This window comes from Vigna unguiculata, chromosome 7 (assembly GCF_004118075.2).
Source record: "Vigna unguiculata cultivar IT97K-499-35 chromosome 7, ASM411807v1, whole genome shotgun sequence".
NCBI classification, from domain to species: Eukaryota; Viridiplantae; Streptophyta; class Magnoliopsida; order Fabales; family Fabaceae; genus Vigna; species Vigna unguiculata.
The window spans coordinates 39264641-39284049 of NC_040285.1; the positions used below are offsets into that span (position 1 = coordinate 39264641).

The 19409-nt window shown below is 32.9% G+C and overlaps 5 protein-coding genes across 9 annotated transcripts; 3 read left to right on the top strand and 2 right to left on the bottom strand.

The window, feature by feature from the left end:
- Nucleotides 1-495: 495 nt before the first annotated feature.
- LOC114191442 (B3 domain-containing transcription factor VRN1-like) lies at nt 496-2634 on the top strand. Its single transcript, XM_028080613.1, has 6 exons — nt 496-570; nt 787-1294; nt 1401-1564; nt 1655-1922; nt 2029-2120; nt 2210-2634. Exons 1-6 carry the CDS (start codon nt 496-498, stop codon nt 2462-2464), a joined length of 1362 nt encoding a protein of 453 aa, XP_027936414.1. The 3' UTR covers nt 2465-2634.
- An 801-nt stretch (nt 2635-3435) lies between these two features.
- On the top strand, nt 3436-5408 carry LOC114192742 (B3 domain-containing transcription factor VRN1-like). The gene is made up of 6 exons (XM_028082540.1): nt 3436-3549; nt 3668-4175; nt 4275-4438; nt 4555-4825; nt 4927-5009; nt 5091-5408. Exons 1-6 carry the CDS (start codon nt 3475-3477, stop codon nt 5322-5324), a joined length of 1335 nt encoding a protein of 444 aa, XP_027938341.1. The 5' UTR covers nt 3436-3474; the 3' UTR covers nt 5325-5408.
- A 412-nt stretch (nt 5409-5820) lies between these two features.
- On the top strand, nt 5821-9092 carry LOC114190526 (glycerate dehydrogenase). Its single transcript, XM_028079450.1, has 13 exons — nt 5821-6038; nt 6168-6251; nt 6398-6538; nt 6860-6981; nt 7146-7227; nt 7483-7555; nt 7634-7725; nt 7820-7894; nt 7993-8100; nt 8190-8267; nt 8375-8419; nt 8516-8630; nt 8808-9092. The coding sequence occupies exons 1-13, from the start codon at nt 5916-5918 to the stop codon at nt 8828-8830; spliced, it is 1161 nt and encodes a 386-aa protein (XP_027935251.1). The 5' UTR covers nt 5821-5915; the 3' UTR covers nt 8831-9092.
- Nucleotides 9093-10171: 1079 nt separating this feature from the next.
- Nucleotides 10172-12918, bottom strand: LOC114192367 (pre-mRNA-splicing factor syf2). Of its 3 annotated transcripts, none has more exons than XM_028082068.1 (6): nt 12711-12918; nt 12345-12494; nt 11878-12092; nt 11555-11795; nt 10858-10994; nt 10172-10764 (listed from the first exon to the last, which is right to left on the bottom strand). In XM_028082068.1, exons 2-6 carry the CDS (start codon nt 12466-12468, stop codon nt 10537-10539), a joined length of 945 nt encoding a protein of 314 aa, XP_027937869.1. In that variant the 5' UTR covers nt 12469-12494; nt 12711-12918; the 3' UTR covers nt 10172-10536. The 3 variants fall into 3 exon arrangements, with proteins under 3 accessions (XP_027937869.1, XP_027937871.1, XP_027937870.1); XM_028082070.1 differs by having other exon boundaries at nt 12345-12539; nt 12711-12891; XM_028082069.1 differs by lacking the exon at nt 12711-12918 and adding an exon at nt 12619-12706.
- Nucleotides 12919-14760: 1842 nt separating this feature from the next.
- LOC114192586 lies at nt 14761-18543 on the bottom strand. Of its 3 annotated transcripts, none has more exons than XM_028082350.1 (5): nt 18206-18543; nt 17718-17903; nt 16607-16753; nt 15798-16009; nt 14761-15659 (listed from the first exon to the last, which is right to left on the bottom strand). In XM_028082350.1, exons 1-5 carry the CDS (start codon nt 18222-18224, stop codon nt 14898-14900), a joined length of 1326 nt encoding a protein of 441 aa, XP_027938151.1. In that variant the 5' UTR covers nt 18225-18543; the 3' UTR covers nt 14761-14897. The 3 variants fall into 3 exon arrangements, with proteins under 3 accessions (XP_027938151.1, XP_027938152.1, XP_027938154.1); XM_028082351.1 differs by having other exon boundaries at nt 18362-18541; XM_028082353.1 differs by lacking the exon at nt 18206-18543 and adding an exon at nt 18072-18194.
- Nucleotides 18544-19409: the final 866 nt, after the last annotated feature.

The following is a 19409-nucleotide window of genomic DNA, read 5'->3' on the forward strand; positions in this document are numbered from 1 at the left end:
TTTTAATATTTATAGATAAAAAAATCAATGCATTGTACAAAAAGTTAAATGGAAAAAAAATATTTTTAAATTAAATAAACAATTAAACTAGAACATTGCCTATCCAAAAGAGAGCGTGGATTTGTTTGCATCGGTATCCGAATTAAGTAATTAAGAGTGAGGTGCATGTAATCATACATATTAGAAAGTTGATAATGACAGTATACAAGAATAATTTTTCAGAAAGATTACTTAATAGTTCTTATCATGAACAGATACACAAAAGTAGTTTGATCCAAGGGTGTAAATATAGTCAATGGTGAATTGAGAACAAGAATACGTAAGAGCACGCACTGTCTTTTGCCTTTCCAAGGAATCATTGTTAAGGAACTTGCAAAAATGAACAGTCATATGCATTTATTGTTCTATAAATCATAATTTACAAGACAACCTGAACTTTGTAACATACGAAAGTTGATACTTTGAATGGTCCAAATCGTAGTTCATTCTTGAACAATGTCTTCTGGTGATGACAGTGTCATTCACTTCTTCAAGAAAATTGACGAAGACACACTTCGAAACGGTGATCTGGTAACTAACTGTACTTATACACCTTTTTGAACATGTTTAGTTGCAGTAAAATAGTCTTACTGATACAGTTATTTCACGTGTGTTCATGTCTTTATTCGTACATTATCAAAATCTTCCATTTATCAAGTAACTTAATCAAGATTTTGAAGGGGTGTCTCTTATTTTCCATTTACTATTATGCTAATATTGTTGACTCTGTTGAATATTTCATCACAGAGAATACCTCGTAGCTTTGTGAGTAAATATTGGGAAGATATATCAAATCCACTGCATCTTCTTCTTCCCAAAAGTGGTGAATGGGAAGTGAAGTGGAGAAAAGTTGGTGCTGACATTTGGTTAATTGATAACTGGAAGAAATTTGCAGAATTTTACTCTTTGGATGAAGATAATCTCTTGATGTTCAAATATGTGGGTATGTCTCGGTTTGAGGTGGTGATATTTCACCCAACTGGCTTGGAAATTATGTACCCTTTAAAGGAAGCAACTTTAGATCATGCAGAGAATCGTAATGGTAATGGTAATGGTAATTCTTCACGCCACTTCAAGACGGCAAAATCTTCTTTACCACGTTCTTGTTTTTCCAAGAAGGTGAAACCCAACCTTAGGAACCAACCTAATATCTCTGAACATGTTGCAAATAGAAGTGCTCGATCTCGAAGCATCAAAGAGGAGTTAGATGAACAACATGGAAATGGTTTTCATAGTACAAAATTCCAAAAAAGAGGTGAAATGTTGGATCTTTATTTATTTTTTCTGTTCTGTTTCATAATCTTGAAGATACTGTCAGTCACCTTTGTTCTTTTCGTTTTTTCACTCTAATTCTTGAACAGGTACAAAAAGAAAAACCTCTTTCTGCACGAAGTCTTCAAACTCTAAGAAAAGGGGTTTTTCAACTAGAAGTGGCTCTGCTATGGAGAGAGCTGAATGTTTCCACTCTGTGAATCCCTTCTTCATTCGTGAAATGCAGCGATCATATATTAAAAGAAATATTATGGTACCCTTCTCTCATAAGCAATCAAATCATATGTATAATAATGAATTTATTATTCTGCTATAATATTCATTTATTTTCATTTTAAAACAGTTGATACCGAATGGTTTCATAACAGAAGATGAAGATGTGCATGACTGTGTCACTCTTTGGACCGGAAACAAAGGCTGGGGTGTTGATTTTTATCGGAATAAATGCAACAACCAAATAAATCTTACTTCTGGATGGCTGGATTTTGTAAAGGATAATAACTTGGGACTAGGGGATGTATGTGTTTTTGAGAAAATTAAGAAACCGGGAATTTCATTCCAAGTTTCAATTTTTAGAGACAGAGAAGAATCAAGTCCTCCAAAGTTTTCAGGTTATTGGTATTTCTTAAACAGTGCTTACTAGTTATAACTGTAATAACATGCTATGTAATAACATGCTATGTTTCTTCACCTTCTGATTTGTGTTTATTGTTTTAGATGATACAATTCCTAAACGCAACGAGAGGAACGAGAGGGTGTTGTTGAATCAGTTCAGTGTGTGCATGGAACCTAAGGATTGGAAGTATTTGGTAGGGTTATTATTTAGAAGAGTGTTTTTTGAGAAATGCAAAGATGTTTTGTGTGATGTGACTGATTAGGTTGAGTGTGGATTATGCAGAGTGTTGGAAGGAGTTTCTTCGAAAATCATGGTATTAGTAATTATTCAGCGGAAGAAGAAAAAGAAGTGACAGTGACCCTGGAAGTTGGGAAGATATCATGGAAAGTGAAGCTAGATTCTCATTGGAGATTGACGAAGGGTTGGTGTGATTTTATTAGAGGATGCAAATTGGAGGTTGGAGATCTTTGTCGATTTGAGTTGATTGATGAGAAGAATATTGTGTTTAAAGTTACCATTGAAACATGCATCGACTGATGTTTGTGATTGATGATGTTTGTTTCTCTCTCTCCATGTTACTTTTGAAACCTATCTTACTTAGGTGAATGTATGTGTTTTGTGTGGAATTTGGATTCAGAATTTAGGATTACTTTTGAAACCTATCTAGGTGTCTAGGTTAAGGTATGTGTCTTTTTAGATTAATGTATTCGTCACATATGAGTTCTTATCACAGTTATGTTATGGTTAATATATAATATTTTGCATTTCAATTCAGATGTTATAATTTCGTGTGTTGGAAAGTTCAGATGTTACTGTTCCTCTGTAAACTTAAGATAGTATCAGTCCCCATGTTTTAAGTTTCACATGTTTTGATGACGTGATCAAAATTCATCAATAGTAAAAAATTTAAAACTCTTTTGTTTCAAAATAGGAAAATCATTTTTTTACTATTATATTTTTTAAATAATTTTTTATTTTTTCATTTTTTATATTTTAAAAATATTTAAAAAATGACACTTTATATTATAAAAAAATTTATCAAAATTTAGTAGTCATAATAAATGGTTTGATTACGATAAATTTATTGCACCTATCAAATGTAGATATAGCAATTTAAAATCCGGTAAATACGTTATATTTGCTATCTAATCTTTTAAAAATATGTACAATAAGAAATAGTACATAATTAAAAAACAAAAAAAAAATAGTTCAGAAAAAAATTTAAATTTCTCAATGAATGCAACAAACTGGTTCATAACTTATAAATATATATAATATTAACGTTTTTACTTTATAATTGTTTATTATGAACATTTACACAAAAGTAGTTTGATCCAAGGGTGTAAATATAGTCAATGGTGAATTAATTAAGAGTAAGAAATTAAGAATAGGTGAGTACTCACTGGCATTTGCCTTACCAAGGAATTTGCAAAGAGGAAACAGTTACATGCATTTATTGCTCTATAAATATAATTTATAAGACACCCTGAACTTTGTAACATATGAAAGGTGATACTTTGGTCCAAATCCTAGTTCATTCTTGAACAATGTCTTCTGGTGATGACCGTGCCATTCACTTCTTCAAGAAAATTGATGCAGACACACTTCGAAACGGGGATCTGGTAACTGTTTATTCATTCTTTTTAAAGTCTTTCAATTTTCACGTACCTTAGTCAAGATTTTGAAGGAGTGACTTATTGTTCTTTTTAACGTTGTTGACTCTTGAATATTTGATGACAGAGAATACCTCGGAGTTTTGTGAGTAAATATTGGGAAGATATATCAAATCCACTGCATCTTCTTCTTCCCAAAGGTGGTGAATGGGAAGTGAAGTGGAAGAAAGTTGGTGCTGACGTTTGGTTAATTGAAAAATGGAAGAAATTTGCAGAATTTTATTCTTTGGATGAAGATAATCTCTTGATGTTCAAATATGTGGGTAATTCTCAGTTTGAGGTGGTGATACTTCACCCAACTGGCTTGGAAATTATGTACCCTTTAAAGGAAGCAACTTTAGATCATGCAGAGAATCTTAATGGTAATGGTAATGGTAATTCTTCACGCCACTTCAAGAAGACGAAATCTTTTTTACCACGTTCTCATTTCTCCAAGAAGGTGAAAACCAACCGTAGAAACCAACGTAATATCTCTGAAGATGTTGCAAATGGAAGTGCTCTATCTCGAAGGATCAAGGATGAGTTAAATGAGCAACATGCAAATGGTTTTCTTGGTACAAAATTCCATAAAAGAGGTGAAATGTTGGATCTTTGTTTTCTTTTCTGTTCTTTTTGAAAATCTTGAAGATACTGTCACCCTTTGTTCTTTTCGTTTCACTCTAACTTTTCAACAGGTAGAAAAAGAAAAGCCTCTGTCTGCATGAAGTCTTCAAACTCAAAGAAAAGGGCTTTTTCAACTAGAAGTGGCTCTGCTATGGAGAGAGCTCAATCTTTCCACTCTGTGAATCCCGTTTTCATTCGTGAAATGCAGCGATCATATGTTGAAAGAAATATTATGGTACCCTTCTCTCATAAACAATCAAATCATATGTATAGTAATACATTTCTAATTCTGATGTGTTGTGCTGTAATATTCGTTTATATAATGTGTTATTTATTTTTAATTTGACACAGGCGATGCCGCGTAGTTTCATAACAGTAGATGAAGAAAATGAGCACCTTGTTACTCTTTGGACTTCTGAAAGCGGACCTTGGTGTGTTTATTTTTCTCGGAATAATAGCAGTAACCAAATAAATCTTACTACTGGGTGGAAGAGTTTTGTAAAAGATAATAACTTGAAACTAAGGGATGTATGTGTTTTTGAGAAAATCAAGAAACCGGGACTTTCATTCAAAGTTATAATTTTTAGAGACACAGAAGAATCAAGTTCTCCTAAGTTTTCAGGTTATTGACATTTCTGAAATAGTGCTTACTAGTTACAACTGTAACATGCTGTGTTTCTTCATTTACTTCCCCTTGTGATCTGTTTTTTGTTGCTGTTTTAGATCATTCAATTCCTGAATGCAAAGAGAGGGAGTTAGAGAATTCCTTCAGTGTCTGCATCAAACCTACGGATTTACATACTGTGGTAGGATTAATTAGAATCGAATCTTAGAAATGCAAACTTTTTCTGTCATGCGACTGATTAGATTCACTGTGCATTATGCAGAATCTTCCAAGGATTTTCTTCGAAGATCATGATATTCTTCATTCAAATGAAGTGACCCTGCAAGTTGGGGAGAGAACATGGAAGGTGAAGATAGATTCTCGCTGTAGATTTTCATGTGGTTGGTGTGTTTTTATCAGAGGATGTGAATTGAAGCCTGGAGATATTTGTCGCTTCAAGTTGATCGATAAGAAGAAGATTGTGTTTCAAGTTACCATTGTAACATGCATCGAGTGATGTTTGTCAATGATGTTTGTTTCTCTCTATGTTACTTTTGAAACCTATCCAGTTTAATGTATGTTTTTTAATGAATTTGACATTATGGACAACTTATTTAACTGGTGTATTTTTTGTTATTTGTTGTATGCTTTTCCGTAATTTTTTATTTGCAATTTACATCTGATTTACAGGAAAAATAAGATTCTTTGTCATTATTTGGTAATAAAATGAAATTTATTAATATATATGGAAAATTTTTGAAGAACAAAGGATAGAGAACAAGAACTTTAGTAACCATGATATGAGCCACAAACATAAGGTTATTTTTGTCTTTAAGAAAATAGAGGGGACATTATCCTAACGAGAGGCCCAAAGACACTGGAACCATAGCCTCATCCTATTCTCTTTCATGTTCACGTTATCTCAAAGTTGTTAAGGACTTGCATGTCAAAGTCTTGTCCATGAACCAATTTTATTGGTCAAAGATAAATTACTATGCTGCACTGTTGCACACTGGATCACCGGTGTCTAGCATTATAAGCAAACACCAAATGAAATTATTACAACCTCAACTTCCACTATCCATAGCCACTTCACACTCTTGCCTTCATGGCCAAGCCAGTGTCCATTGAGGTATGGAATCCAAATGGAAAATACAGAGTTATCAGCACAAAATCAATGCCTGGAACACGTTGGATTAATCTTCTCATTCAGAATGATTGTCGCCTTGAAGTAATCAAACTTCCTATGTTTCTTTTTATACTATGCTCCTTGCTTTTGTTCATACACCTTCTAAGCATGTCACAGTTTAGTGTATGGTTAAAATTTTGATTCATTGTTTGTCTTGAACGTGCTATCCAGATATGTACTGAGAAGAAAACGATACTGTCAGTTGAAGACATCATTGCTTTGATAGGTGATAAGTGCGATGGAGTTATAGGACAGGTAATAGTGATGAATATATATTGGAGCATCACACTGCTAATTGATGTTGTATTGGTTTGTTTTATAAAAGGAAAATATGATTTTAGTTCTGGTGTGAATTTTTCTTGGTTTTGGCTTGGTGGGTGTGTGATGGAGTTTCTTTGCAGTTGACTGAAGACTGGGGAGAAGAGTTGTTCTCTGCTTTGAGCAGAGCTGGAGGAAAAGCTTTCAGTAACATGGCTGTTGGTTATAACAATGTGAATGTTGATGCTGCAAACAAGTATGGTGTTGCTGTTGGAAACACTCCTGTGAGCTATCTCTTTTCTTCCCTCTTTTTGATATTACTGTTACATTATATATTGAATGTGTATTTTAATTTTGGTGAAATTTGGAGTTAGTATTTCTGGATTGAGGATTTTTTGGTTTTATTGGAATATGAAGGGTTCTGCAAGATTACTAACATGCGAGTTCATGTGTGATGCTGAAGTGATTTTAGGCATAGTTTGGAATTATGAGGACTTGTTGAAAAAGGAAAATAGAATGTAGAATTAATTGAGCTTTTCTTGTAAGTTGTAACTAAAATAACTTGTGCACTTAAATTTTTCAAAACAACTTGATTTTATTTGTAGGGTGTGCTCACTGAGACAACAGCAGAGTTGGCAGCATCGCTGTCTTTGGCAGCTGCTAGAAGGATAGTTGAGGCAGATGAATTCATGAGGGCAGGACTATATGATGGATGGCTTCCTCATTTGTATGAAAAATATTTTTTTACACATTTCTTTTCTGTGTCAAGATTATGTTGAATACCTTGAAAATTATTACCACAGTTCTTTGTCAGTTTTCATGCACTGAATTGCAAGAAACACACTCTTCAGAAAGCTGCAATAAACTGCTCTTGCCTTGTTTCTGTGACAGATTTGTTGGAAACTTGCTCAAGGGACAAACTGTTGGTGTAATTGGAGCTGGTCGTATTGGATCCGCTTATGCAAGAATGATGGTAAATTTTCAATATGTTTCAATATAATGACTGACATATTGGTTTCTTTACTTGAATCTTCTCTTATGTCAAAATTTTGAAAGATCATTTTGGCTGTAACGTATTAATCTGTTTAGAGGTGATCTGCAAGAAAGTGCATTATATAGTTTGCTGATGTTAGTGACTCTGAGTTAATTTCATGATAAATAATGTTATGTTATCCATATAGTGTCTATGCTTTGGTGATGACAACAAAGTTCCTTTCATCTGCACCAGGTTGAAGGATTCAAGATGAACCTAATCTACTTTGATCTCTACCAGTCCACACGACTAGAAAAGTTTGTCACAGGCATGTTTCTACCAAGTCCTATCTGTAAACCAAATCACTATGAATTGTGAACCAATAGTTATTTTTTACCTATTGCAGCTTATGGTGCATTCTTGAAAGCAAATGGTGAAACCCCAGTGACATGGAAAAGGGCATCATCCATGGATGAGGTCCTCCAGGAGGCGGATATAGTACGAATTTGATTTAGGAAGTTTAATGTATTTGCAGTAACTTGTTACATTTGATTATTCCAACTGATATGTTTTATCATGTGTGCTTCTACAGATTAGTCTTCATCCTGTGTTGGATAAAACCACTTATCATCTGGTCAACAAGGAAAGACTTGCTAAGATGAAGAAGGTGATTAAATATTTAAGTAACATATTTTTGCTCTCATTTATTTACAGAAATAAAGTGATGCAAATTGCATTTTTCTAATGATGATGCACTTGTTACAGGAAGCAATTCTTATAAATTGCAGTAGAGGGCCTGTCATTGATGAAGCTGCACTAGTGGAGCATTTAAAAGAGAATCCACTGTTTCGAGTAGGACTTGATGTGTTTGAGGTAATTGACCCTTCTTTGATCTCTGAATAATTGGATTCCATATTGCAATAAAACCATCTTTAAGTCTCTGAAATTGAAACTTTTATTAGGACGAGCCCTACATGAAACCTGGGCTTGCAGAGTTGAAGAATGCCATTGTGGTACCCCACATTGCATCTGCCTCCAAGGTAATAAGTTATAAATGCTAACACTTAATGCTAAAGAATTTTCGGGTTAAATAAGTCTTTTGTGGTTGACTCACTTTCAATTATTTCATGTATATGTTTTCTTGCAGTGGACCCGTGAGGGAATGGCTACACTAGCAGCTCTAAACGTGCTGGTACATGTTTCTTCATGTTGGTCTTATTTCTATGGTAAATGAAAATTCTAAGTGTCTTGTAAAACTGATTCTATTCCTTAATTATAAAATGTGCAGGGTAAGATTAAAGGGTACCCAGTATGGTTTGATCCCAATAGGGTGGAACCATTCCTCAATGAGAATGCCCAGCCACCAGCTGCAATCCCAAGCATTGTGAATGCAAAAGCTCTGGGTAATAAAATCTTGTTCACTTTGTTAGTTCAAGTGAAAACTAGTTTTATGCAAAGTTATTGTTAGATTTTAGAAAAGATAACAAATAAACTCTGTTCATAAATATTGACTGAAAACTTTATTCAAATAGGTGGTAGGTCCTTCTAATTGAACTTGCATGTGGTCCTTCTATCTGCAGGTTTGCCAAGTTCAAAGCTATAAACAGTCATGGTTCAATCCTACAAGGGCCTACAATTGCAAAAATGACCAATTTCTGTGTGTTGAGTTGGGCTCTGTCGTTAGTCTTTACTTTTTGTGTATGTAGAGTGCTGATGGCAGTGTGAATACAAAGACTGTCACCTTAATAACAGCATCATGGGTTTGTAGCATTTGAAACATTAATTAAACATAAAATGAACTTATACCTGAGGATTCAGCTTGTTTTCTTTAGAAGAAGACAGGAGAGAGTTCTGGCATGTTTGAATATGTTTTTATCTTAACACCAACTTGCCTGAATCTTCTCTTTCTCGAAGTTTCGACATAATTCTCAAAAGTGAAACATAACTCGCATCTGGTCTATTTATGATTTTTGTTAAAATTTCAGTGGCTGATTGATCAAAGGGTTATCTTACAAATTATAAAAAATGGGATTTTTCTTTTCAAACGTTTTTACTAAATTGAAATGAAAAATGATTTTTAACAACTAAAATTTTATTTTACAACTTGAGGTGTCATTAACTTGATATGTTTCTATTTTTTTCATTTTTTTATATTCTAAAATTATTTAAGAGATATTATCTTTAATTATAAAAGAAATTATTAAAATTTAGTTGTCAAAATATTACTGTTAAATTAAAATAAAATTATTAAAATTTAGTTGTCAAAATATCACATTTGAATTAAAATAGTTAAAGTAGCCCCAGTGAAATTAAAGTTCTTTCGTCGGTGTCAGGGTATCCGGTGAAATGTTTCGGAAGAGTTTTATTCGAGTAATTTTATTCTGTGCAGCAGATTCTTTAAGACATTGCAATACTCAAGGGAAATCACCAGAATGATGAAAATTGAATCTATCACTTAATTTGCCTCTGAAACTAAATGGTAAAATGGTAACAATTTCTTTTGAAAGAACAAACGACTGGTTTATAGCATCCATAATGGGTGTAAGCGACTAATTTACAGATAAACTAAATCTCAAGGGACTAATTTTTTGCATAACTGGATAAGCTGATTACAAAAATATAAATCACTTCATTTCAAAAACAACATCAAAATCCTAAAAGTTATATAGTATGATTCAGTTTTAGAATGATGCGTCATCATGTTCAGTCTGGGAGTTTCACTGAAATGGATTTGGTGGCTATAGTAATTTAGGTGTAAAGAACAGAGTCTATATTTAGCTTCCACCGTGAGGCTACAAGTTAAAGAAAGATAAATGAGTAACATGAATTCAATGAAAAAAGAAATCCAATTCCATCTTATAAATCCAACGTTGGAGGGTAGATAAATACTTGTTTTTATTAGAAAGTAGATCAGTATTTCTTTTAAGTTCACAAAATTCCATCATAAGCTAAGTAAGCCATACAGATAAAATTTCATTATGTGATGATTTCCAATCCATCTCATTCAAATCTTTCCTTCAATCCAAACATCAAAATGCATATCACGATCCCAAAGGAAATGATGAAGATACCTAACCCCAAACAAACACTGAGGCTGAAATATACGTGGGGAGGTATAAACTCTCCTTAGAAACAGCATATTTATGTAATGTTGGGAAGGGTGTCACTGCGAGGAACCCAGGTGTCCCAAGCAAGCATGCACTACTTGAAGTTGCGTTGCATAGTATTAGACTATAATATTACATGATCAAAAGGCACTCTAAAAAAGTGCATTTCAGTATCAGAACCTTTTGATTTCACCACATAACCTTAGTCAGGCAATGCAGTTCCTCGCTCAAGATTATTTTTAATCTCCAGCGTGTATTTACCAAAGGCTCGCTCAATCTTCTTGTTGAAATGCTCATTACGGTCATTGATTGAGTCGATATCCTTCTCTTCGTGAAACCGTCTTCTCCTGCTAAATGACTTGCGCTTCTCTTCCCTATCCTTGAGCTCCTGTACCATCCTGTCAACCTTATCCTCTGAGATTTTTGGTGCCTAAAATGAAAGGAAAGACCGCTAGTCACAACAAAAATTAATGGTAATGGAATGCATAGATTGAAAAAATATATCAATGTTTTGGTAGTATACCTTTCCGTACTGGAGACTAGAAGCATCTCGGTAGAACTCCGGATCAGCCTCTTTCATTCTATTATATTCTTCTACATCGACTTCAACATTCTTTGTCCGCTTTTTGTATGCATTGTATAATGACTTCTGATTGAATACTGATAAAATAGAATATTATTAGATTCAATCACTACTCTCTACAATATGAAAGTTCCCTGGGATAATTTTTCAATCAATTACACACAGAGATAATAAGGCATCTATTTCTCGTAAGATAAAACTCTCCTTAGATCTCAAATAACGAGAATGTAAATATTCAATCACCATTTCAATCAATGACACCATTGTATGGTTAAAAAAATATCTAGAAAATTTTTGCTCTGAGCTTTTCTGTCTAAAAAGTACTCTTAGAACTTTTTAACAATAGAATAACAAAAACAATCGAGCCCTTCCTCACTGGGATTTTAGAAATAGCTCATTTCTTAAAAATTGTAAATCTAAACATGCAAAAATCTTTACTCAATCTAGGATTATTTTTTAAGGAAAAGACATCATACTCTTAAGTTGACAACCAAGAAATGAGCTTTAAAACTCAGGTTTGAAAATCTGAATTTTTTTGGAACTGCATTGGAGCTTACACACTAATAGAATAGTACAACAATCTGCATTTATACACATGCCAGCCACAAAAATAACATACTGATTGTACAGAACATACCATCCCATCCGAATGGAGCAGGATCCTTCTCCCATTTCTTGTATTTTACTTCTGCTGCTTCCTGTGTGTCAAGCATATATGCGTTTGTCATATCCAGTCCATTTGCATCAAGAAGTTTTCCAATCTTTTTCTTCCTATCCTCAAGCCATTTCTGTTTTGAAACACCCCTAGACTCGGTTGGCGCTTCCATCCTCTTTTTTTCAGCAGCTATTTCAATTTGATTACGTTTTTTTGCTTCTTGCTTCAAGGAAAACAGAACAACAATCTAAGGTTTTCTTGAAATAAATAAATTCTTATAAACAAGGGATTTTTCACCAGTTTACCATTTTGGCTCTCAATTCCATCCACTTTTTCTGTCTCCCCGAAAGTTTTGTGTAGTCAATCTCTATTTGTTCTGCTTCCTGTTCAGCCGGCTGGTCAGGATCACTGTCAGAGTTTTCTTCAAAATTGGGTCTGTCATCATGTATTTCCTCATCCGCGTGTGACTCATCTGGGATGTCTTGCTTAGAGTCACTTCCCCCACTAGCTTGTCCAACTTCTGATAGACATAGAAAACGATATGTAAATATGGATAGTTAAACTTAGCACTAGCATCATATAACCAAAAAATACAGCAATTTTTTAGTTACGAAAGAAAAAACCAAGATAATTTAACAGAAGTTCTGTAATCTTAGTTATCAACTTACTTAGACAGTGACCACTTACGGAATAACAAACGTCTAAGATGGAATTTAGATGTAAACATAATGAAATCAATAGATAACTATACAACTAGTAGAGAGAAACTAACCAGATTGTCTTGGTTGCGACCTAATTTTGGCTTCAGCTATTACTCTAAAACAGTAATCACTGCATTCATGAAAAGGGTTACCGGCATTCCGGCAATCGGGATGCACTGCTCGTTCCCCGGACATGTCGCGCAGAGTATTTATCCTCTGATCTGTTGCGTTACCGCATAGCAAGCAAACACGTTGGCGTCAAAACCCTAATGAAACCTCTTATTTCAAAAATTGAAAGCAACAAGTAGCGAAAACAGAAATTGGAATTGAAAGAACATAAATTACAGGTGAAATCGAAATAGAGGAATCTGTTGTTGCTTAATGTTGGGTACGCACTTCGCAGTAAAACATTAAACGAAAGAGAAGAGAATACGAACCTTAACGACAGAAGAAGAACAATAAGAAGAAAAAGAGTTGGGAATGGGATTCGGATTTGAAGATTTATTGGTGGCAATTCAATCCCGCACCCAAGTGATGGTATGTTATCTATTTTTCCTTTTCTTCTAAACTTTTTGGGATTAGGGTTTGTGTTATTCTCTAATGCAGTGCTCCATGGGATTTTGCTATTATTCCTGATTTTATTTAGATTCTTAGCTATTATTCGTGATTTTATTTAGATTCCTAGCTATTATTCTTGATCTGACTCCTTAAAAATTGCCTCTCTCTTTTTAATTTATTTTTTAATAACAAATAAAAATATTATACTATCAAAACTATTCATTTTTTTCTTTACTTATATTCTTTTTTAAGTTTAAAACCATTTTATTTTTATAATTTCATAAATATACAATTTTAGTTCTTATTAAATTTTAATATTTAATTTTTCAAAATTTTCATAATTAAATAACGTTAGTTCAATATAATATATCATTTAAAAGGGTGCTACCAATTCGTTTTACCTTAACAATGTTTAAAACTCTTTTAATTAAACATTGTTCTTAATATTTTGTGAAAATAACATATCAGCGATAATATTTATAATTAGAGATTAAAATTTATTTTTGGGAGTGGATCACAATAATAGATTAATTTTGAAAACCAAAAAAAAAAAACTAAACGTATATAAAAATTGATTTAAACTTATTTTTAATTTCTATCCCATTATAAGGAAATTTAGTTATATATATATATATATATATATATATATATATATATATATAATTTTTTTTTGTATATTAGATATAATTACACCAGAAAGTTACATAAAAAGTATAATTCAAAATGATTTCTTTTACCTTATACTTATTTGTTTCTCAAACAATAGGAAAATAGGATTAGAAGCATACCAAACGTTTAAAAAAAAAACTTTAGACTTTAAGAAACACCACAAAGTTAATGAAAATAGTTACCAAAATCTCAATGGACAAAACAAGTATAATGTTGGAATACTCACAAATAGAACGAGATATTAAAGATAGAGATATTTTAAAATAAAAGAAAACTTACTTTAAATCAAATATTGTTAAGTAGCAAATAATTTATATTTGATAATCTTCTATCTGGAATTATTTATTCAAGAAAATATTAAAAAAATTCAGAGAATTAACTAAGTAATAATAAAAAAGAATTAAATCAGAGAGAACATATAAAACAAAGAAGAAATGTAGATATAAAATAAATTCAGCAAACTAACCTATCAGATACAAAAAATATAACTAATTTTAACAAAATTTAGAGATATGTCATATTTTTATTCAATTTTGTCATATATTTTCGTTTACCGTTGAGTTTACATTCCTCACTTGACATTCATTAAATCTGTCACCGAAGTAAATTTAATTTCTTATGCATTCAACAAAAATAAATTTCAGACACATTTACACATTCCTAAAACACTTCTCAGAAGTTGATTGAAAAGTGTCGGGATATCTAGTCCAAAATTTCTCAAAAGAATCTTTTGTATTTTATTGAAAAGTTTATATTACATAAACAAAAACACAAAAACAAAAAACAAAGTAAAGTGCTACAAAAAAGAACAGTGAAAATAGAAAAACTCATCAGCGACTTGGTTTTGTTTTTTCCTGAATGCAACAACCTAGCCGAACCATTATCATACTTTGTTTGCGTATCGACCAAAGTTATTCTCTGTCCTTTTTAAGAGCCATTCATATTTTTGTTTTCAACTGCGAACATATAAATAAACATAACTTTTTTTCTCCGTTATTCACTTCAAAATAAACACGTAGATTTTTCCAATTTCAAAAGACTTTCAGGCATTCAGTCTCACCAACCAAACATAAAAGTATAGTGTGAAACACCGACAACATTTTATCATGTGAATAATAGAAAAAAAAAAGTATACATTTTCCAAGGAAATAACATAAAAAGTCTCGAATTAGTCGGTTATGACTACATTTTCAACCCAATGTTGTTGGGATATTTAAATATAAGTAAAAATAAATGAAAGTACAGTTTAAAAATGTGCATGTGTGGGTGCAATACGTAATCATATCAAACCTTCCCTGGCTTAAAAATATACGTACGTCATGCGTTTATTCAGTTCCATATTCTACAATTTAAGCAATATCATAACTCTGAGGACGAAATTTGAAAGAGAAATTTCATTACACTAGTTCATCTAGCAACGATTTGCTATCTAAATTATCAACCTTGGACCTCAGTAACATGATGTTCTTGTCCAAATCAGAAGACCTGAGTTCAAGCTCGCTTAATCGCTTTCTGATCTCTTCAATCCTTGTTTTCATATCCCTTACCTCTTCTTCTTTCTGAGCCAAACTTTCAAGGCTTGATTCTAGCTCTTTGTTCAGTGTTTCCACTTCACGATCAGAGTTAGCCTTTGCCATTTCTGCTACCTGGTGCTCATCGATCAGTTCAATGCTGTCAGCAATTTCATCAACTATGCTGCGCAACCAAGCCACACGAAGCTGTGCAGATTCTACATCCTTAATAATGGCCAACAATTCCTTGATTTTAGACTTTGTCAAGTCCATTACTGCTGTAGATTGTAGCTCTTGGACCACAAAGCACACACACTCCACATAATATGATCGCATCACAACTGATTCCAAGTGGCAACTTGCTCCTATATCACCATACTTTTCAAAGATGGATTTCAGAATTGGAGCAAAGCTTTCTTTCACATGGTATTTTCCGACGGGGACACGCGCCTCGGAAACCACTGACTCGGTCTCCTCGCCGTCATCGCTGTCGTCATTGTCATGGAGAGCACCAGAGAAGCAAAACTTCATGGACCCACCATCTGGTTTGGTGAGACCTCCCATGTCATAGACAGAGGTGATTGGAACAACTTTTGGTGAAGCATTTTTGTCCCCATTCTGCTTTGGTTGGACCTTGTTGTTGGTAGGCTTTCAAAGAAACAAGGACAAGAGAAAAGTCAACTAAATGCTTGTTTGGTTTGCTTGCATTAGACCATAATATAAACAGAACTTTTGACTGAAGAAAATGTGAGGTTTGACCAAAAAAGGAGAAAAAAAAGCCTCTACCATGACATCAAGGACATGTATTTCTCCAGAAACAGGTATTAGCTCGTTTCTTTTTGACTCCCCCTTTGTCTGCTCAGAATAACTTGATAATGGCGATGAAGCATCAGAGAGATAAATAGCACCAATCTTTGAGGGTGGAATGCTGTCAAGAACGGGGAGTTCTGGCTTGGAACCAACCTTCTTTTTCCTGTCAAAGTTCAATGACATGGTACCTGCAATTTAAAACAATACTCAGAATAGCAATAAGAAACATATTGACAGTGGAAGATCTTAGGTATACCAATGATCTGTTTATCACCTCCAAGTAACATATTTGACTGGTCAAACAAATCTGCTACTGGTTTTCTTAACCACCATTCAAAGTTGAATCATAGATAAATAATATCATGGTGGCCTGAAGCGTGTGGTCCATTCATATTATAATATATAATCAATGTCTATATTATCCTATAGTATGAATGCCATTAACTATGTATTTCTGAACTATACAAAACCAATTACACATATGGTGCAGGTTTATACAATAATGGACTGTGTAATGTTTAAATTGTAGACATCAGTAATGACAGTGAAATCTGTAATGACACTAGTCTTTTCATAAGGGGTGTGTGTGTGCATGTGACAGTTCTTTTCTGAAAGAAGATTAAATCAGATGAATGAATGGAGAAATCTTGCATTACAATTCTCTGAGTGCAGAAATTCAACACAAGACACAACTTACAAGCTATTAAATGGATTAAAATTAGAAAATTTTCACCGAATTTATATCACAGAAATCTTTAAATGGCGGATGAGAAATGGAGGGAAACCTGGATCAGCCCCAGACATTCTTTTCTGGCAGTTGTCATCACAGACATGGTATGGATTAGATGCTTTAGGGCAACCTGAGGAGGGCCTGCGTTTTCCTTCATTCATCTTTTTGCCAAGTTCACCATCTGTAACACTTCTGCGATAATCTGTGGAAAAAAGAAAAAAGACAGATCTTACAAGTGTTAAATTTTCTTTTTTTAATTTTTGCGGGCTCAGTATAAAGTTTCAAAGAAAGTTTATGTATATATATAAACAAGTCAAAACAGCTTCAGAAAAAAATGAGAAATGTCCATAAAGGGCGCAAGAAAACAGACATACAGAACAGGAACATATAGCAGAAAGCAGTTAGTAGGATTCAAAGCAGTCAAATTTTCAGGCATTCATTGCATTATTAACAGTTGGATGAAGATGGGACAATTGAACTTATGAAAGCTTGTTCTAAGTCTGTTTTGTTGAAAAAAAAACATGAGAATCAGACAGTTTTGAGTTGCTGAATGTATGAATGAACAGGAAACTAAATGCAGGGAACAAGGTTTGAAAAACTGGTCATTGATCGCAATTATTGGCGCAAACTTAACTCACTAAGACTACATCACTATCGCAATTGCAGGCACATCTGCCTCCAATTTCCAGTGTTAAAGGCCACAATCCACACAATGTCTTGGATGAACCACATCTCAGATCAGACACCAAATAGTGGTTGAGAGTCCTTAGTCTACAGGCATAATCATCCTACGATCAAGGATGTGTGTTCTACCAAATGATAAAGGATACTAAGCCAAAAACAAGAAAAATCTCACTCTTTCTTCTCATTTTCTTCACCCTACATCGCCAAAGACGCGACATGAGGTGAAAAAACATGATGGGGACTACAAATTTAAAACCTTGGCCAGAATCAGGATTCTTCTTTTATAGGTGAGTAAAAAGGGACATCATCCCAATTAAACAGTTCACTCTATAGGACAAAAGAAGTGATTTTTAGCAAAGAATGCCACAAGCCAAAATCCACAACTTCGTGTAATTTATAACTAAAAACTGATGCCGAAATACACTGATATATTAGTGATAGCAGTTAATGATAAAAGTTGAGGAAACAGAAAAAGAACTGACCAGAACTCTTTTTGTTCTTAATTAACTTGCCAGGCTTGGTTTCCTTGATCCTTTGCAAGCAAGCCTCGGTGCATTCATGGTAGGGATTAGGAGCATAAACACAATTTTGTATAACTCTTCCGTTGTGAGCCATCTCTTTCTGAGTCTCCCCTGCCTCACCTTTCGTATCAACCGATCCTACTGTGACTGTTCCATCCAGTCAACAAAAAACTCAATTAACCACAACTGATGCAAAAACATGTCCCATTAAAATCCTAGTAAATAGTGCAAATCTTTGCAAAACACAAACAATATATCTAAAAGATCTCATCATAGACGAAACAAAAAAGGAAAACAGAACTAGACCCGACCCACATATGTTTTTAAAGGTTGTCTTTTTTCTTTAATGCATGCAGCCCTTTTTTAACTCAAAGCATTTGCAGGTGAAGAAGTTTATCTATGGAAATTAAAGAGTGCAAGAGAAGGAACGGGAGGGAAGCACCACGTACAGCAGAAGGAGACACCCATGAAAGAGAAACAAAAAAACAGAGAGGCGAATAAGGAGAAAAACCGAGGGATAGATAAGAGATTGACAAGGCAGAAAAGTAGCAACGAAAGACAGAGACAGCGTTGTTGGAAAGTTGAAGGGGTAGGTGGAACCTTACCCGAATTCCAAATGTAGAAGTGTCTGGTTATCACTTTTTTGTGTGTAGTTTCATCGAGGAAGCGAGGAATGAGAGAGAAATGTCTATGGGGGAAGCGTTGGTTTTTTGACTATGCAGGGGTGACATTAGAATTACAGAACCTTTTGAAAGTCTTTGACCATAGCAGCATAAAAATAATAAAAAAAAAAAAGCAGAGAGAATAGATGAGGACGAAAGCATGCAAATGCGAAACCACTTTCGATTTGAAAGGTGGCATGACAGAGAAGAAAACAAGCCTTTGAAAATTTGTCAAACATCTAGAAACTCACGTGTTGTGCCGCTTCGTACGTGTGAAAACGTTTACTTCTCTTTGAGTTGTCATCGACCAATTGCACCTCTTTAATCACAGATCTTCTTTTTAATTAATTATTAATTTATTGCAAGTGTATGCTGCTTTGCAATTTCTTGTAATTCTTTTCTTTATTTAATCATTTTTCTCCTCCCGTCTTTAAATGAAAATTTTAAATTATTATTATTATTTCTTATTATCCCCAATTTTTCCAACTTTTATATTACCAGTTAAATAAAAAGTGTTCTTAAATAAAAAGGTGTAATTAATAAATTTTGAATTTTATAAAATTTATAATTAATTAATATTAAATAAATTCTAACTTTAATAAATATTAATACATTTTATTTAAGGATAAAATTATTCATAAATAAATATTATATCATTATAATTATTTATTTATTTATTTTACGTAAAAGAAATTAAAAAATAATTAAATAATTCTATTTTAATATTATTAAAAACATAAAATATAAATAAACATAAAAAATTAAATTAACAGAAAATAAAATATAATTTTTTAATAAAAGATAAAAATAAAAATAATTAGCATATTTATGTTTAATTACATTTTAAATTTTAATAATATTAAAATATAATTATTTTATTATTTAAATTTTTTTATTAAATAAATTATCAAATGTGTAATATTTATGAATCTTTTATCTTTTAAATAAAATAAAATAAAATAAATAATTATTAAATTTATAATTTATTTAA